At 55.6% G+C, this 17,783-nt stretch overlaps 1 protein-coding gene across 2 annotated transcripts in view; it reads left to right on the top strand.

Moving 5' to 3' along the window:
* GFRA2 (GDNF family receptor alpha 2) overlaps positions 1–17,456 on the top strand; it is a 36,235-nt gene extending 18,779 nt beyond the window's left edge. The window contains exons 5-10 of one of the 2 annotated variants that reach the window (XR_010425495.1): positions 3,440–3,549; positions 3,633–3,773; positions 3,860–4,035; positions 4,513–4,566; positions 5,226–5,625; positions 17,440–17,456. Coding sequence is in view for 1 of the 2 variants with exons in the window: in XM_064638121.1 (XP_064494191.1) it covers positions 3,440–3,549; positions 3,633–3,773; positions 3,860–4,035; positions 4,513–4,566; positions 5,226–5,363 (619 nt within the window). In the remaining variant the exon portion in view is untranslated. Of the gene's footprint in view, positions 1–3,439; positions 3,550–3,632; positions 3,774–3,859; positions 4,036–4,512; positions 4,567–5,225; positions 6,523–17,439 lie in introns of those variants that run through there. The other variant, XM_064638121.1, reaches the window with a different exon arrangement.
* Positions 17,457–17,783: the final 327 nt, after the last annotated feature.

The following is a 17,783-nucleotide window of genomic DNA, read 5'->3' as shown; positions in this document are numbered from 1 at the left end:
TTGAAGGGCAAGGTTTGAATTTGAGGGGCAGTGATGGAGTTTGAGGGGCAATGGTGGGGTTTGAGGGGCAAAGTTTGAGTTTGGGGGGCAGTGGTGGAATTTTGGGGGCAACGGTGCAGTTTGGGGGGCAGTGGTTGAGTTTGAGGGGCAATGGCTGACACACTCCCCCAGCTCCCAGCCTGCAACAACCAGCCTCCAAATCCAACTTTGAAATTAGGAAACCTCTAAAGATTGTCAGATTTGGATTTCTGGGTGAGGGGGGGGGTCGGTGGGGCAGCACCTCGGGGGTGACCCTCCCTTGGGACCCCACATGTGGAGGCAGCTGGGAGGGCTCAGCTCCCTCGAGGCTCCCCGGGCTTTTAACACAATAATAAGTCAATTCTCGCTGAATAATTAAATCGAGAGGCTTCATAAGTATTGACTTAATGTGACAGCAAGTCTATACCGACTCGGGCTTTGCTTATGTAAACACAATCTCCTGTTCGGCTTAGTTAGCAGTTCAATGGGATAGAACAGGCCCTCAATTAAAACCAAATGATGCGTGTGCTTAATTCTTCCCTCCCCGGGTAATGATAGGGCTCGAGCAGAGGCAAAGAGGATAAAAAAAAAACCCACCAAAAAAAAAAAAAAGCCTTTGAGCCGCTCTTATCGGCGGGGAATCGAAACGTGGTGTCCTGAAAGGCACGTGGAGAGCTCCTGACTGAGAAGCTGGGCTGGTTTCTCTCCCGATTTTTTCCCCCCTCTTGCTGGTTTGCCTCTGCTCGGCCTAATTTGGGGGTTTCTCCTTCGGTTTATGGGGGGGTTTGCCTTTTTTTTTTGTTTTTTCCTGCTGTCCCCCTGTCCCCGAGCGAGGGACCTGAGGTTGGAAAAGCCCTCCGAGATCACCAAGTCCAACCTCACCCCCTCCTTGTCACCCTGCCCAGAGCTTGGGGACTCCACCACCTCCCTGGGCAGCCCCTTCTGGTGCCTGACAGCCCCTTCCACGAAGGAATTCCTCCTGAAATTCGGGATGAGGGAGCAGCGCCCACCCCACCGAGCCAGGCAGAAATCCAGCTTTCCCCAAAACCCCAACTCAGGCTCCCCTGGCTCCCACCAGAACAGGCCACCCCGCTCCCCAGAGGTGGCACAGAACTTTTCCCACATCAAACAAATCTCCCCATTGATCTCTTTGCTTGTGTTTTTCCCCCTCTGCTGCCTTTGGTGGGGGGTCACCCACAAAAGCGGGAGTTTTGTCCCGGCTTCCCTCCTTCCTCCGGGGGCTCTTTGAATCACCTGCCCGCGTTTGAGGCTAATCTTTGTTTTATCTCAGCATCTCCCGGCTTCAAAAGGATTCCTCTCCAGCAGGACACGAGGCAGAGGCAGCGCTGGGAGGGGGGTGCCCAGCGGGGCCCGCGGGTTTTTCATGTCTCGCCGAGGTTTTTTTTCCGCGTGTTGTCGCAGCTTCTTGAACATCCCCGGCTCTGCAGGGGAGGGGGACAGGCGCCTTTCCCGGCTGCCTCTCCGGGCTCGTGTCTTTTAAAGCCCTTTTTCCCCTCAGTCCCTGCGAATCCCTGGAAAAACCAGAGAAATCCTGGCATTTTGGGCGTGAAATATTCAGGAGCCTGATGCTGCTGGGCTCGGATGGGCGCTGGGATGGCAGCAATTAGCACCCAATTAGGCCCTCGGTCACCAGCAAGAGTCTCCAGGAATCCCACCGCATTCCCATATGGAGCATCCAGTGTGCTGGTCCGGCCCTGAGCAGCAGGGCTTTATTCCCTCCCTTTATTCCCTCTTAAAGGGCTTTATTCCCTCCCTTTATTCCCTCTTAATCTGAGGATCGTGGAGTGGTTTGGGTTGGAAGGGGCCTTACAGAATCCCATTCCAAGTTGGTTGCTCCAACCTGGCCCCTGGGACACTTCCAAGGACGGGGTGTCCACATCCTTTCCCTGTTTCCCTACATCCCTTTCCCTGGGCTGTAGCCCCTGGAACTGCAGCGTTCCTGCTCCTCCCCGGCCCTCCGGTGGTCCCTGCCTGGAGATCTGGAACGGGGAGGAGGAATTCTGGGGTGGGTGGAAGGAATCTGCTCCGTTCAGCCACCGCTTCCTTTGTTCCCGTGTTTAATTTGCTCAAAAGCCTCCTGAAAACAAACCATTCCTATTTAAGGAACGAAAAAATGACGCAATTTTCCATCGGTTCCCGCGGCTCCAGGCAGGTACCGCTGGAAGATTCAATCACTGCCTGGACAAAGCTGACATTTAATTAAGAAGGGAGGAGAGGAAGCCGAGGGAAATAACGGATTCCTGTTCCTCCTGCGGGGTGTGTGAAGTGTGGGGGGGAAGAAAGGAGCCGAGGAGCTTTTCCACTGGGAAATGCCAGGGCTCATCCTCGGGGTGGGAGATTCCTCCAGAGGGGCCACGACTCACCCTCCTGTCTGTCCATCCGATGGCTGAGTCCCCCTGGGAATCTGCAGCCCGTCCTTCTGTCCCCCTGGGCTGTCTGTCCATCCTCTTCTCCGCTCTTCCCGCTCCTTTAGGGAATCCCAATTCCCGACCTGGGGGATCCCTCCCCGTGTTCTGGGATGAGGAGCGGGTGTGTGTCAGCGCAGCCAGGGCACGGATACCCCTGGGAATAATCGTGGAATGGCGGAATCACACAGTGTTTGGGGTGGGAGGGACCTTAAAGGCCACGGGGAAGGGACACCTCCCGTGAAACTTCTGCTTCCATCGCTCCTCGTGCTGATTCCGTGCGGGAGGGAAGATGGGACGGGGGAACCAAGGCAGGAATCGGACTGAGGGATGGGAGTCAGCTCCTCGTGGCCCTTCCTTATTCCTCCTGCTGCTGCTGGTTCTCCCCGTCTCTGCTGGTTCTCCCGGGTCAGGCAGCAGGGTGGGAGCATCTCACCCCCACCCTGCTGCCTTTTGGGGGGGTTTTTCCCTCCCCTCCCTTCTCGACTTCAAAAGAAGAAAGGAAAACTGTAATTCCCAACCTCAGGCATTTTAATTGCACTCCGAGCTGGAAGGTTCCAGGGGGGAGGATAAATCCAGGCAGTGAAATTTTCTGGCCCTGTAACGACGCCCGGGAGAGGCCAAACGAGGCCGGGAAGTTTATGGGGTCTCTGCCGGTGGAGCAGCGCTTGGAGAGGGCTTGGGGAGCAGGGAGGGATGGAGGAATGAGGGTGCCAGGCTTGGAGGGGGTTCATTCCCTCGGGAATGAGGGCTGGCTCCCTCATCCCATGCCCCCTTGTCAGGGTGGGGCGACAGAGGTGGGACAAGAAGTTTCACCACCTGAGTTCAGCTCTCATTTAGATCTCCTTCCTTTAATCCCATTTGTGTTCCCCTTTATGTTCCCCTTTATATTCCCCCTTATTTTCCCCTTTATCCTGTTGAAACATCTCCGAGCTGCTCCGTGCTGGGACAGGCGATGCAATCCCATCCCTCTCCCCCTTCTCTTCCCCTTCCAGGTCCCGTCTGGCTGATTTCCACACCAACTGCCAGGCCACCTTCCAGTCCCTGACCAGCTGCCCCGGGGACAACTACCAGGCGTGCCTGGGCTCCTACACGGGGCTCATCGGTGAGTGGCAGCCTCGGGCTGGGGAAGGGTCCCCCTCCCACCGTGGCTTCATCCCTGTCCCTCCTCCTCCTCCTCCTTGCCAGGCTTCGACATGACCCCCAACTACGTCGACGCCAGCACCACCAGCATCACCATCTCGCCCTGGTGCTCCTGCAAGGGCAGCGGGAACATGGAGGAGGAGTGCGAGAAGTTCCTGCGGGACTTCACGGAAAACCCCTGTCTCCGTAAGGCGCTTCCCCACCACCCCCCCTGCTCCCTCCCCTCACCCCACCCTGCTGCATCACCCCCCTGAAACCTCTCCCGCCCCCAGGAAACGCCATCCAGGCCTTTGGCAACGGGAGCGACGTGAGCGTGGCCCCCAAAAACCCCTCTCCCCCCGTCACGGTGCCTCCCAGGGCGGAGAAGAGCCCGGCCCTGCCCGACGACGTCAACGACAGCAACACCATCTACGACACCAGCGTCGGCCCCGCCTGCACCCCCGCCCAGGTAGGGACGGGAGAAGGGAATGGGCAAAGGAGGGATCAGTGCCCTGCCCCTCACCCGGGGCAGCATCACCTGCCTGCCCAGGTGAGCCGGTGTGGCTGCCCCGAGCCCTCCTCCTCCTGCTCCGGGGGGAAAGCGGCTCCAATTCCACGTGGTTTTGGGGAAATGGGGAAAATACGTGTGGGCTGGGCGTGTGGGGCTGTGTTCTGCTCCTTGGGAGAGGGGTGGGATGGGGTCTGGGGGTGTCCACAGCAGGAGGATTTGCAGCAGGGGTGCAAGGCAGGAGCCCGGTGGAGACCCTGAGCTGCCCGTGGAAAAGGGATGAGCTTTTCCTCCTCCTTCTCCTCCTCCTGCTCACCTTTCTCTTCGTGCCTCACCCCCCAGCCATGGGCTCCGAGCCCCGATTTCCACAGGGAAATCCAGGACTCCAAACCCCGGTTCCCATCCCTGCCCTCACCCTTCCTGCCTTCTCCTCCCCAGGAACAAGGACTGAAGCCAAACAAGTCCAAAGAGCAGAGCCTGTGCTACTCAGAGGTGGGTTTGGGGCAGGGAGGGAGCACAGGGAGGGGGATCCTGGCCCTGGGAGCTGTTTCCCTGTGCAAACAGCTCGGGAAGGACACCAGGGATGAGGGAAGGACACCAAGGATGAGGGAAGGACACCAGGGATGAGGGAAGGGAACACCAGGGATGAGGGAAGGGAACACCAGGGATGAGGGAAGGACACCAGGGATGAGGGAACACCAGGGATGAGGGAAGGACACCAGGGATGCGGGAAGGACACCAGGGATGAGGGAAGGACACCAGGGATGAGGGAAGGACACCAGGGATGAGGGAAGGGAACACCAGGGATGAGGGAAGGGAACACCAGGGATGAGGGAAGGGAACACCAGGGATGAGGGAAGGGAACACCAGGGATGAGGAAGGACACCAGGGATGAGGAGGGACACCAGGGATGAGGGAAGGACACCAGGGATGAGGGAAGGACACCAGGGATGAGGGAAGGACGCCAGGGATGAGGGAACACCAGGGATGAGGGAAGGACGCCAGGGATGAGCGAAGGGAACACCAGGGATGAGGGAAGGACACCAGGGATGAGCAAAGGGAACACCAGGTGTTTCTCCATGGATGCTTTTCCCTTGGATGCTTTCCCTCCCCCCCAAAACCCGCCCTGCTGACGCCTCCTCTGCCCCCAGCCCCAGCTGCCCACGGACACGATGCCGGACCAGAGGACCTTCGTGGACCAGAAGGGGGGATGCAGCCGACCCCGGGCGGGCCGGACCCTGCTCCCTGTGCTCCTGGGGCCCATCCTGCTGCTGGCACCGGGATTATAGAGGGCAGGGAAAGGCCGGCGGGACGGGGACGCTCCCACCAGTGCCCACCAGTGCCCACCAGTGCCCACCAGTGCCCACCAGTGCCCGCTGGCACTCAGCCTCACCCCCAGCTCCTGCTGCGGCCACGGGGGGACACGGACAGACTGAGACCCTCCGGAGCGCCGGGAATGCCGAGGCGCGGGAATGCCGAGGCGGCAGGAGGGACCCTCTCACCGACGCTGGGGAACTTTGGTGGTTTTTTTTCTTCCTGGTTTCATCGGTTGTTTTTTTTTTTTTCCCTGGTTTTTGAGGGTGTTTTTTTGGTTTTTTTTTTTTTGGTTTTTCCAAAGCAGGATTTTCTCTCGTGGTGGAAAACCCACCCCTGGAATGGGGAAAAGGGGAGGGGGCCGGAGCTGCGAGCGGCGCTGGGGAGGGGGGAATAAACGGAGCAGAGCTTTTTGGGGGAAGGGGATTTTCAGGAATATCCGCAGGATCCGCCGGCCTGGGGACGAGGGTTCCGCAGGGGAGCATCCCAGAGGATTGGCTGTGCCGTGGGGAGCCCCCTGTGCAGCTCGGAGGGGACTGGCTGGACCTTTTAACATCATTATGGGGCGTTTTGGTTGGGGTCGTTTTGTTTTTATTTCTCCCCGAGAGTTTTCAAACAGAAGCGAAAAGAAACTTTTGTTGAACCGTGTGGGGTCATCCCGATGTTTTCACTCTGTCACTTCCAGGGGGAGATCTTTATTTTTCTTTTTTATTTTATTTTTCTTTTTTATTTTATTTTTCTTTTTTATTTTTTTTTTTTTTAATTTTTTTTTTAATTAGGGTCGGGAAGGGATTTGACCCCTCGGGGGGGGGGGTGTCAGAATCTCTCTCTGTGTTCCTCTCCCTTTTCTTTTCTATATACATATATAGTGTATGTATACCCCACTCACCTATACCTACATATATGTATGTATATACATAACCAGATGCAACGTGTGGCTTTTTTAATTTCGTTTTTTCCCCTCCTTTCTTTTTTTTTGGAAAGGCAAAAAAAACAAAAACAAAACAAAACCCGAGCTCGGAACGGTGACTTCAAAATGCATTATTGTAAAAGTTTATTTTTTTTAATGACGTCTATGATGGAGAAGACAAAACAATAAAATAAACCGAGACCAACAAACCCAAGGAACGAAAACAGCCCCAAAAAGCTCCGATGGAATCCGAGTTTTCTGGCCAAGCACCCCCAGCCTGGGGAAAGGGGGGTCACGAGGGGGGGGCCCCTTCAGCTGCAGGAACACAGAGATTTTTTGGGTCAGCCCAAATATTTTTGCAGCTCTCCAGAACAATTCCCTGCCTGTTTTGCTCCGGGAGACAAGCAAACAAGGCAACATTTCAAAGGAGCTGACACGTTCCCGTGTGGCAGGGAGAGGGTTTTTTTTTTTGGTTTTATTTTTTGTTGTTGTTGCTGTTTGGGTTGGTTTTTATTTTTATGTGCAATAACCGTGGATTTGAAACACCATCCTCTCGCCTTAACGTTGTTTTTTTGGTTGGTGGGGTTTTTTTCCCCCCCCCCAAGACCTGTCAGCGCTTTAAAAACCGAAGTGAAACGTCGAGATCTGGGTCAGGCAAAGCAGCGAGCTGCTCGATTTTTTTTTAAATTTATTTATTTCAGGTTTTTTCACACTTTGCCGCTCCTGTCAGGCGGCGGAAACGTCGGCTCCCATCCAGCTGTGCCCGTGGAAGAGGGGGTGTTGGGCACCTCGGGATGCCACAGCCGTGGAATCGCAGAATCCTGGAGCTGTTTGGGTTGAAGGGACCTCAAAAATCATCCTGTTCACCCCCCTTCCAGAGACTGGGTTGCTCCAATCCTGGCCTGGGACGCTGAAAATTGGAGTGGAGGGACCTGCTGGGCTGTTTGCAGGGAGCTGGGGCCGGTGGGGAAGGGGAGGGATGGATGAATATTCCCTTTTCCAGCGCGGAAAAAAGCGGAGAGGGCTGAGCCGGGGGAGCTGGCATGGGGAAAATAAACATGTCACGGCTCTCCCGGGAGCTGGGGGCAAAACCAGGCTGCTCCTGCTCCTGCTCCTGCTCCTGCTCCTGCTCCTGCTCCTGCCTCCTCTGACAGCTCTGACCCTGTGGAGCAGTTTGGCTCCCAAAAAACCATCCTGGCACGGAGAGGGGTGGCTGGGGGGGCTCCACAGCCAGATTTGGGTGACCCCCGATCATGCAGGGTTTGAAGTCTGAGCTCCGTGTTTCCGTAGGGAAGGGGATGTAAAACACAGCGTGGATTGTTCCTCTGGGTGGTGGCTGGATTCCTGTCTTCCCTGAGAAGGCTGGGAATGCTGCAGGCATTGCTGGGAGGAGGATGAACTGCTCTGCCAGGCAGGGATTCCATCCATCACTGCTGCCCACGGGGCACCTGCATTCCCTGCTCGGGACTGTCCATCCTGCATTCCCTGTTTGGGATTGTCCATCCTGCATTCCCTGTTTGGGATTGTCCATCCTGCATTCCCTGCTTGGGATTGTCCATCCTGCATTCCCTGCTTGGGATTGTCCATCCTGCATTCCCTGTTTGGGATTGTCCATCCTGCATTCCCTGCCCAGGATTGTCCATCCTGCATTCCCTGTTTGGGATTGTCCATCCTGCATTCCCTGTTTGGGATTGTCCATCCTGCATTCCCTGCTTGGGATTGTCCATCCTGCATTCCCTGTTTGGGATTGTCCATCCTGCATTCCCTGTTTGGGATTGTCCATCCTGCATTCCCTGTTTGGGATTGTCCATCCTGCATTCCCTGCTTGGGATTGTCCATCCTGCATTCCCTGCTTGGGATTGTCCATCCTGCATTCCCTGCTCAGGATTGTCCATCCTGCATTCCCTGCTCGGGACTGTCCATCCTGCATTCCCTGTTTGGGATTGTCCATCCTGCATTCCCTGCTCAGGATTGTCCATCCTGCATTCCCTGCTTGGGATTGTCCATCCTGCATTCCCTGTTTGGGATTGTCCATCCTGCATTCCCTGCTCAGGATTGTCCATCCTGCATTCCCTGTTTGGGATTGTCCATCCTGCATTCCCTGCCCAGGACTGTCCATCCTGCATTCCCTGCTCAGGATTGTCCATCCTGCATTCCCTGCTTTGGATTGTCCATCCTGCTCCTGGGAGCTCCCCAGGTTTTCCAGCCTAAGGAGGCACCAGCAGGAAGCAAAAAGCTTTGGATGAAGCCGAGTTAAGGGTCCCTCCTCGCTCTGGGGGGGTTCTGGCACTGCTGGGCCCTCCCCGAGCAAGTGCCGGTGGGGCCAGAGGCAGGACAACACCTGGAGCTGCTGGATGCAGCAGGATGGGGATGTGACATTCCTGGAGCAGCCTGGATGCAGCAGGATGGGGATGTGCCATTTCTGGAGCTGCTGGATGGGGATGTGCCATTCCTGGATGCAGCAAGATAGGGATGTGACATTCCTGGATGCAGCAGGATGGGGATGTGCCATTCCTGGATGCAGCAGGATAGGGATGTGACATTCCTGGAGCAGCTTGGATGCAGCAGGATGGGGATGTGCCATTCCTGGATGCAGCAGGATGGGGATGTGCCATTCCTGGATGCAGCAGGATAGGGATATGACATTCCTGGAGCAGCCTGGATGCAGCAGGATGGGGATGTGCCATTCCTGGAGCTGCTGGATGGGGATGTGCCATTCCTGGATGCAGCAGAATGGGGATTTGCCATTCCTGGATGCAGCAGGATTGGGATGTGCCATTTCATGGAGCTGCTGGATGTAGCAGGATGGGGATGTGCCATTCCACTCCTGGAGCAGCCTGGATGCAGCTGCACCCCCCTGGCTGCGTCCCAGGCACGGAGATGGAGCAGGATCTGCTGGGTATCCACGTGTTTGGGATGAAGGCTTTATCCGTGATAAATGGGACACCTTCATCCAGGTGCTCGAGCTCTCCCAGCAAAGCAAAGCTCTTCCAGGCGGAAATGCTGATCCCAGGGCTGGGACACAGAGTCCGAGACGTGAAATCCCTGCTCTGGGAACACAAAGCCTTTCCTGGAAGGAGGATGAGGGGGATGAGACGCTCTGGGCTCCTCAGGAAGCTGCGAGGACTCGTTAATGCGGCGTGGAAAATCCTGAGGCTCCTGGCAGAGCCATGGGATGTGCAGAGGATTCCATTTGCATGGAGGTTTTTTTCTGGGAATGATCCTTTTAGAGGAGCCGTGTGGGGCTGGGAGTCTCCAGCCCCTCTCAGCCGGAGCCAAGCCTCGGCTCATCTGGATTTAGGGATATTTGGGGACCTTCTGCGGGATGAACTGGGGATTGCAAATGGCAGCGTGGATATCCCTGCTCCAAGGAACAGAATCCCTGCTCCAAAACCCAGCATCCCTGCTCCAAGGAACAGAATCCCTGCTCCAAGGAACAGCATTCCTGCTCCAAAACCCAGCATCCCTGCTCCAAGGAACAGAATCCCTGCTCCAAGGAACAGAATTCCTGCTCCAAAGCACAGCATTCCTGCTCCAAGGAACAGAATCCCTGCTCCAAGGAACAGAATTCCTGCTCCAAAGCACAGCATTCCTGCTCCAAGGAACAGAATTCCTGCTCCAAGGAACAGCATTCCTGCTCCAAAACCCAGCATCCCTGCTCCAAGGAACAGAATCCCTGCTCCAAGGAACAGAATTCCTGCTCCAAAGCACAGCATTCCTGCTCCAAACCCCAGCATTCCTGCTCCAAAGCATGGCATCCCTACTCCAAGGCACAGCATCCCTGCTCCAAAACCCAGCATCCCTGCTCCAAAGGACAGCATCCCTGCTCCAAACCCAGCATTCCTGCTCCTAGGAACAGCATTCCTGCTCCAAGGCTGCAGCCTCAGCCTGACCAGAGGAACAGGAACCACCCTGCAACCCCCCCCGGAGACACAGCCCCGGGAAGCTCCGTGGACCCGATGGCTTCCCAAAGTCCCAAAGTGTGGGATCCAGCAACTCCAGGATCTGCACCTCCCCAAGGGCTGGAACACACCTGGGACCAGGACTGCCTCCCAACAGGGTGGTTTTTTCCTTCTTTTCCATCTCTTTTTCCCTCTGGACACAAGTTGTTTCGAGGAGCTGCCTGGTGTGTCTTCCCAAACCCCGGAGAACACCCCGAGCCACACATGGGTGGGCACAAACCCCTTCCCAGCCCCAGCCTGTGCCCATCCCCTCTCCACAGCTCTCCCTTCACTCCCACCCACCCCCAGAAGGCCAAACCCCGGGATTAGGGGCAGTTCCTCCCTCCAAGGACAATTTTCCCGCTGTGCTGGTTCGGGGTTTGGCCCCCCATGGCACCACCCACCTGGATTCTGGTCCATCCCACGACAAGGGCAGCACTTGGAAAGACTTTCCCCCCACGAGAGGTGATTAAAAACAGACAGGACGGGCACCTTTGCCCTCTGTAATTAACTTGCTGGTGTCCTTTGGGCTTTAATAAGTGTGGGGTCCCCTCCCTCTCCCTAATCCTCCCTGACATCAGCTCTCACCTCTCCTGACACCTCCAGGTTTTCCCTGAGCAGATTCTTTTGCCTCATTAACCTTCCCAAGCTGCTTCACTTCACGAGAAACACCTTTTTTTCTTTTTTTAAAATATTTTTCACTCTCCACTGGGCTGAGTTTCATTCTAAAGGCACAAAAATAACCCAGTGACGAGCGGAGGGGCTGCGGGTCAGGGATGGGCATGGAACTGGGATGCCCTTGATCCTCGGGCCCAGAAGTTCTCTTGATGCTGCTCCAGCAAGGAGAGGAAGGAAAAAAAAGGAGGAGGATGAAGGGAACGGGTCCCTTTTGTTAAACAGGAACAATTCCAGGGAGAACAAACATCTCCTCAAATCACCCGATGTCGTTATCTGGGATAATCTCGGCACAGGCGGAAGCTCAGAAGGTCTCTGACAAGGAGAAGAAACCAGAATTGATTTATTTTCTTATCTTTGATGGAGTAAGTGAAGCTCTGGAGACTCTCCCAGGTCCGGGGGCCTTGGATGACCCCGGGAGATTTAAAAGGATTTGGGGAGTGCGGCAGGAAAAGAAGGAGCTTCTGCTTCCATGGGGGGGGAGGTGCTTTGGGGGTGACATGGGGGACACCGGGGAGGCAAAAGGGAGTTTGGGGTTGGGTTTGCCCAGAGCAGCTGCAGCCACTGTCCCTGGGGTGAGGAGGGGCTCAGGGGTGACCAAGGGGCTCAGGGGGCTGTGCCACATAAACATAAAAATGGGATTTTCCGCCAGCACGACTGAGCTCTACCACCCCCCATCCCCAAAAAAGAGACTGTATTTCAGTGATTCAGGGGGTAATTCACCACCCATCCCCAAAAAAGAGACTATATTTCAGTGATTAAGGGGGTAATTCACCCCTCATCCCCCCCAAAAAAACCCTGCATTTCAGTGATTAAGGGGGTAATTCACCCCCCATCCCCAAAAAAAGAGACTGTATTTCAGTGATTAGGGGGTAATTAAGGAAGGGGCTGAGGAGCCACCCCCAGTGGTCGCAGCTGCAGCGTTTCCAGCGGGAAGCTGGGCCGGAGGACGGACTTTCCCCCAATTCCCACCCGGATGGTCCCGTTCCAGCAGCAACTGGAAGCCTCTGAGGGCCTCCCGTGCCCGGCTGCGCTTCCCTAATGGAATTCCAGCGGAAAATGGACACGGAATTCAGTGGAGGGGAAAGGGAGGGGGCAGACCCGGGGGTGTCGCTGCCAGGGGTCCCTCCCCGAGGGAAGGAACCGTCCCGGCTCCCTCGGGGCTTTTCTGCCCATCCCAACGTTTTTCTGGGAAAGGGATGTCAGCAGGGACGGGGAGGAAGCTCCCAGCTCCGGCAGGAAGAGGTGCCAGGTGTAATTCCTGCTCCCCTAGAGCTCCCTCCCCGATTCCAAACTCGTGTCCCGACATGGAACCCACAGCTGGAGCCAGACCCCAGCGCTCAGAGGGGTCTCGCTCCCGTATTCCCTGTGGGAATGGTGACTCCACCTGGGCACCCCGTGCCAGGATTTGGAGTCGCTGCCCATCCCCTCCCCCTCCAACCACAAACCTGCCCTTCCTCCAGCACATTCCGGGCCCGTTAATTACAGGAGGGAGAGACGCTCCTGCTCCCGGAGCCCGGGGATGGTGAAAAATGACGGGGTGTAAAACACGTCTGCGAGATAATTAACTTCGGAGATAATTTCTTCTTCATTTTGACTCAATTACTTTCTTGATATGAGAAAGTGCTGAAAACGCCGTTTCATTTATTATTTTTTTTTTGGATGTTGCCTAAAACAATAATTGAAGAAAAACCACCAGAGCTCTCCCTTCCTCAGATAAAGGAGCCAGGGAATAAATCACGTTTAATTCTTGCTCTGGAGTTCCAAGGTGCAGCTCGGTATTAAAACCCCCGTCCATGGCATCTTGCTTTTGGGAGAAAAAGAGTGTTCTGTGATTTTTTTTTTCAGCAAAGCCAGGATGGGAATGTCCCGGGTCTTGTCCTGGCAAAGCAGGGTTTGCTCCGAGGATTATTTGTAACCCGGGAGGAGTTCAAATGAAGATTCTGCAGCTGGGACCATCACTGGCCGCCCCCGTGTTCACCCCAGCACCCAGCACAACCTGCAGCAAATCCTCCAATTCCAACCCAGGAATCCATGAGGATTTCCCCCCGTTTAGCGGGTGGAATCTCCCTTTCCCAGCTGCCAGTCCCACGGGAAAAAAAAAGCCATTTAACCTGCTCGGAAACCAAAGCACCTCACTTAACGCCGCGCAGAAATTCCCGAGCTCTTCCCTCCCGCCCATCCCAGAGCTCCGGGAGCAGCGAGGGACCCTCGGGGGGATGGAGGGGACGGCGAGTTTGGCTCGTTAATGAGTTCACCTTCCGCATTTGGGCTCGTCGGGGTGTTTTTATCGCTCCTCCCCCGGGCACCGACCTGTGCTCGCTCACCCGGGGCTGTAAATCCAGCCCGGCGCTGTCCCAGGTGGCGTTTTTGTATTCGGGCTCTTGAAGGAGTGAAAAAAGTCCCCGTGCTCCTCACAGGAAATGCCAACCGGTGGGAGCACTGGGGAAAAAATAGAAGGGAAAGCGTTTCAGAGAGATTTTTTAAAAATAGCTGCTGTTTGTGTGCCAGAAATACGAGTGTACGTAACTGAGGGAGCCTCAGACTCGGGGAGGGAAAAGCACTTTCTAGAAAATCGGGTTTAATGAGTTTTTAGGAAGGGCTGGTTCTCACTGGAGTGGGTGGTCTGGGGCCCCTGCTCCATCCCTGAGAGCATCCAAGGATTTTCCCGGTTTTTCCCAGTTTTCTAGCCCTTTAAAATACACCTGAACCCCAGGAATTCAAGGCCAGGTTGGAGACAGGGTCTGGAACAACCTGGGCTGGTGGGAGGTGTCCCTGCCCATGGCAGGGGGTGGGACGGGATGAGATTTAAGGTCCTTCCCGACCCAAACCATTCCAGCATTCCATGACCTCCTCCTCTCCCAGGATCTTTGCAGGACAGACCAAACCTTCCACTGGAGAAAAGGAGATTTAAATCCAGGGAAATCTGCCCTTCTGGGGTCTGTTTGACAGGACAAACCCCTCGTCTTCCACCAGGAAAAATCACAGGCACCAAAACCCTTCTGTTCAACCTTCGGCCTTGGGAAGAAACACAGGGACAGGAGGGAAAACTCCCGGGCTCTGAAAGCAAATTATGGGATGTGCCTGCGATAATTCCCTGGCAGCTGGGATATCCAGTGAGGGGGGACAACTGCAAGCTTTTCCAGGAGAGGAATTCATAGAATCACGGAGTGGTTTGGGTTGGAAGGGACCTTAAAACCCATCCAGTGCCACCCCTGCCATGGGCAGGGACACCTCCCACTATCCCAGGGAGCTCCTGTCCAACCTGGCCTTGAATTCCTGGGGTTCAGGTGTGTTTTAAAGGGCTGGAAAACTGGAAAAAGCTGTTTAGGACTTGTGCAGTGAGTGGCCGGGGTGATGCTCTGCCTCCTGCCTGTCCGTGTCCTCCGGAATCATTCCCGCCTCCCGCTCCAGTGCTGCCTCTCTGCACCCCTTAACTGGCCTCAGGGGGTGAACTAAAACCCAGCACAGGCTCTCCTAATTCCCTGCCTGTGGCTTCCTTACGGGAGCAGCAGCAGCCACTGGGATGTCAAGGAGGATTCTGAGCAGGGAGCTGGGAAATCCCGGGATGGAGAACCCTCCCTGTGTGCAAGGAGTTGATGGATCTTGCTGGGGCCAAACCCATCTGTCCCTGAAAGCACCAGCCGTGTTCCCCATCTCCCTGGGGGAGCATGGATGGCTTCCCAGTGCTCCCAGGAAGGAAACACCCCCCAGGCTGGTTCAGGCGTCCCGGTCCCGGCCCTGGTTTGCTGATAAATGGGGCTGGAGGAGCCTCAGAAACCCCATTCCCAGACCTCGGGGCATAAAGGCAGCATTTTCCAGAGCATCATCCACACCCCACACCCCCAATCCCCGGACAAGGGGGCTGGTCCCAGAGGGACCATGGCAGGAACAAGGGCTCTGCTGTTCCCCTCGGGCTCTGCACCCCCCGGGTGACCCCGCCTGGTCATTTTTGGAGCAAATCAAGAGTGTGGGAAGGGGGAAGACGAGCCCTGGAATTTCCAAGCCAGATCCCCCGCGGCTCCCACCCCCTCCCCGTGCCCGGGTGATGCCAGAGGTCACCCCGGGGGTATCCAGGGGTCACCCCGTGCACGGAGCTCATCCCACGGGGCTCAGCGTTTTGGGAAGCAAATCCTGCTCTCATCCAGCGGCTGGATGGGGGGCTGGGAAAACCGGGGCGGGTCTGAGGGTGGTGCCGAGCCAGAGCCCGGCTGCCCCCGTGGCCCCGGCAGCGCGGGGGGGTCCCGGTGCCCCCTTTGGTGTGGGTGTTTACTGAAGGTTTGAATTCCGGGCGCCGGGTGTTGCTGCCCACACACACCCCCAGTTGCCATAACAACTTTTAATTTGTTTTGGAGCCTCCGCTCGCTCGGGGGGGGGGGTGGATTCGGGGATTTTTTGTTGTTGTTGTTGTTTGTTTGTTTATTAATCTGCTTTCCTTCACCCCGTCCTCCGCCCCAGTCCCTCTTTCCTCCCTTTTTCCCAGCTGTTTCCTTGCATTTCTAAGAAGCAAAAAAAGTCATTGCGTGGGTGCTCGACCCCCGGCTGGGCACCCGCGGCCAGGATTTATCCCAGTTAATCCCAGTGCAGCCGCAGGAGTGAAGCCACTGCTTTCCCAAATCCCTGAAACACGAGGAGACAGATCCGTGTCTGCCCTTCCCCATCCTGCAGACACTGCATGGAAAACCAGGAATAAACCTCTGGAAAGGCAGGGCTGTGGTGTTGCGACCTCAGAAGGATTCTTTGGGTTGTTTTAAAGGGATAAGTTCAGTTCCACCTGAAATATTTGCAGACAGAAGTAAAGGAATTGGGGTGGGAGTGGCTCTGGGCGGGGATGGGAGGGGGCTGGGATGGAAAACGAGCTCTGGGATGTCGGGATTTGCCGAATCCTGAACTCAGCAGCAGTTTGGGAAGAGGTGAGTCCATCCTGCCCAGCTCCCTGTGCTCCAAAGGGGAGATGAGCCCTGTGCCTGGATCTTGGATGCTCCAGCATCCCCTGGAATATCCCAGCAGTGACCCCGAGCAGTTTGGTGGCTCATCCCACAGAGCTTTCCACGTGGGAAGGGGAATGAGGCCGAGTGGGACGGAACATCTGGGATGGCAGAAGGGGCTGGAACAGTGGGAGTGGGAAGGAACGGAGGGGGAGGCAGTGGGAGGGAGATGCAGCAGCCTGGGATAGAACAGCCTGGGATGCAGCAGGAGTGGGATGCAAAGCCTGGGATGGCAGAGGGGGCTGGACCAGCCTGGGATGCAGTGGGAATGGGATGCAAAGCCTGGGATGCAGCAGGAGTGGGATGCAAAGCCCGAGCTGCAGAGCTGGTGGTGACTCCCTCAGTAGCTGTGGTTTTGTGGCTTCCCATCAACAGTCCCCTCCATCCCTCTTCCATTTTTAATCACCTGGAAAATAACCCCGCTCAGTTCACAGCTCATTGGAGGCCCCGAGCGAGGGCCCATAAATATTTAATGTGCTTGGAAGTGGCACCAACTGGCCGGGGCTTTTTTGCTTTGCCTGGAGTTTGTTCCAGCACGTTTATTCCCCCCCAATCCACGATTTTCCGCTCTCTCCATCCATAAAATCCAGCGGTAAAATGCGGAGAACTGCTGGCAAAGGGGTTCTAATCCCCAAATTTTCTTGGGAGTGATGGACTGGAACCAGCTTCTCCCCTAATTAGGGCAGATTCCTGAGCATCCCAGAGCCTTCCATGGCTCATCCCGGGAGAAGCCAGGTCAGGATCTGCTCCCCAGGCCGAGTTCCCAGCCTGGCTTCTGGGAGTGTTGCTAAAAAAAGGGGTTTGCACACCAGGATTTCTGCCTGGGAGGGGGTGTCTGGAGCAGACCCGAGCCTGGAATTCCGCCCTGCCCTACTCAGGGAGTTCCAACAGGGATTCATGGATCTTGCAGGGCACAGGAATCACCAGGAATGAGGGAGTTCCAACAGGGATTCATGGATTTTGCAGGGCACAGGAATCACCAGGAATGAGGGAGTTCCAACAGGGATTCATGGATCTTGCAGGGCACAGGAATCACCGGGAATGAGGGAGTTCCAACAGGGATTCATGGATCTTGCAGGGCACAGGAATCACCAGGAATGAGGGAGTTCCAGCAGGGATTCATGGATCTTGCAGGGCACAGGAATCACCAGGAATGAGGGAGTTCCAACAGGGATTCATGGATCTTGCAGGGCACAGGAATCACCGGGAATGAGGGAGTTCCAACAGGGATTCATGGATCTTGCAGGGCACAGGAATCACCGGGAACGTGCTGAGCTGGCAGCCAAGGAAAACTCCCATTTCCCCAGCTCCTGACAGTCGCCCTGAATCCCAAAACATTCAACAAACAAGCGGCTTCGACTCCCAGATTTTTGTGGGTTTGCCCAGGACGTGTTTTCCGCGTGCATTAATCGCTCCAACACGGGTTTTATTGTAACATAATAGATATATTTACTGCACGAGGAGTGACAGCATTTATTAATTATGCACAAGCAGGCCCAGCAAACGGATTTGTTTGCTTTGATGTCTAATGCTGCAGCCTTTTCTTTTTTTTTTTTTCCCCCTGCTTGTTAAACTTAATCAACGGCAATCAAACGCGCTCCCACAAATGAGAGCAAATTAATTTCAAACAAAAGGGGAGAGTATTAGGTAGCACAAATGGAAAGGAAATTAAAAAGGAGCGGCGAGATAGGGAGGCAGGGTAATTTAAATATTGGGTTTGGCTACTGTTTTACATTTTTGGGTGGATGGGGCAGGGAAAGGAAAGGTTTAAATGCTGTGTTTGGCTGCTGGTTTTCATTTTGGGTGGATGGAGCAGGAGTAGGGACGGGGCAGGAATAGGAAAGGGGCAGGAATAGGAAAGGTTTAAATGTTGTGTTTGAT

The sequence above is a fragment of the Pseudopipra pipra genome, chromosome 28, assembly GCF_036250125.1.
Source record: "Pseudopipra pipra isolate bDixPip1 chromosome 28, bDixPip1.hap1, whole genome shotgun sequence".
Taxonomy (NCBI): domain Eukaryota; kingdom Metazoa; phylum Chordata; class Aves; order Passeriformes; family Pipridae; genus Pseudopipra; species Pseudopipra pipra.
The sequence above is the reverse complement of the archived record's forward strand: the minus strand, read 5'-3'. Positions and strand labels throughout refer to the sequence as shown.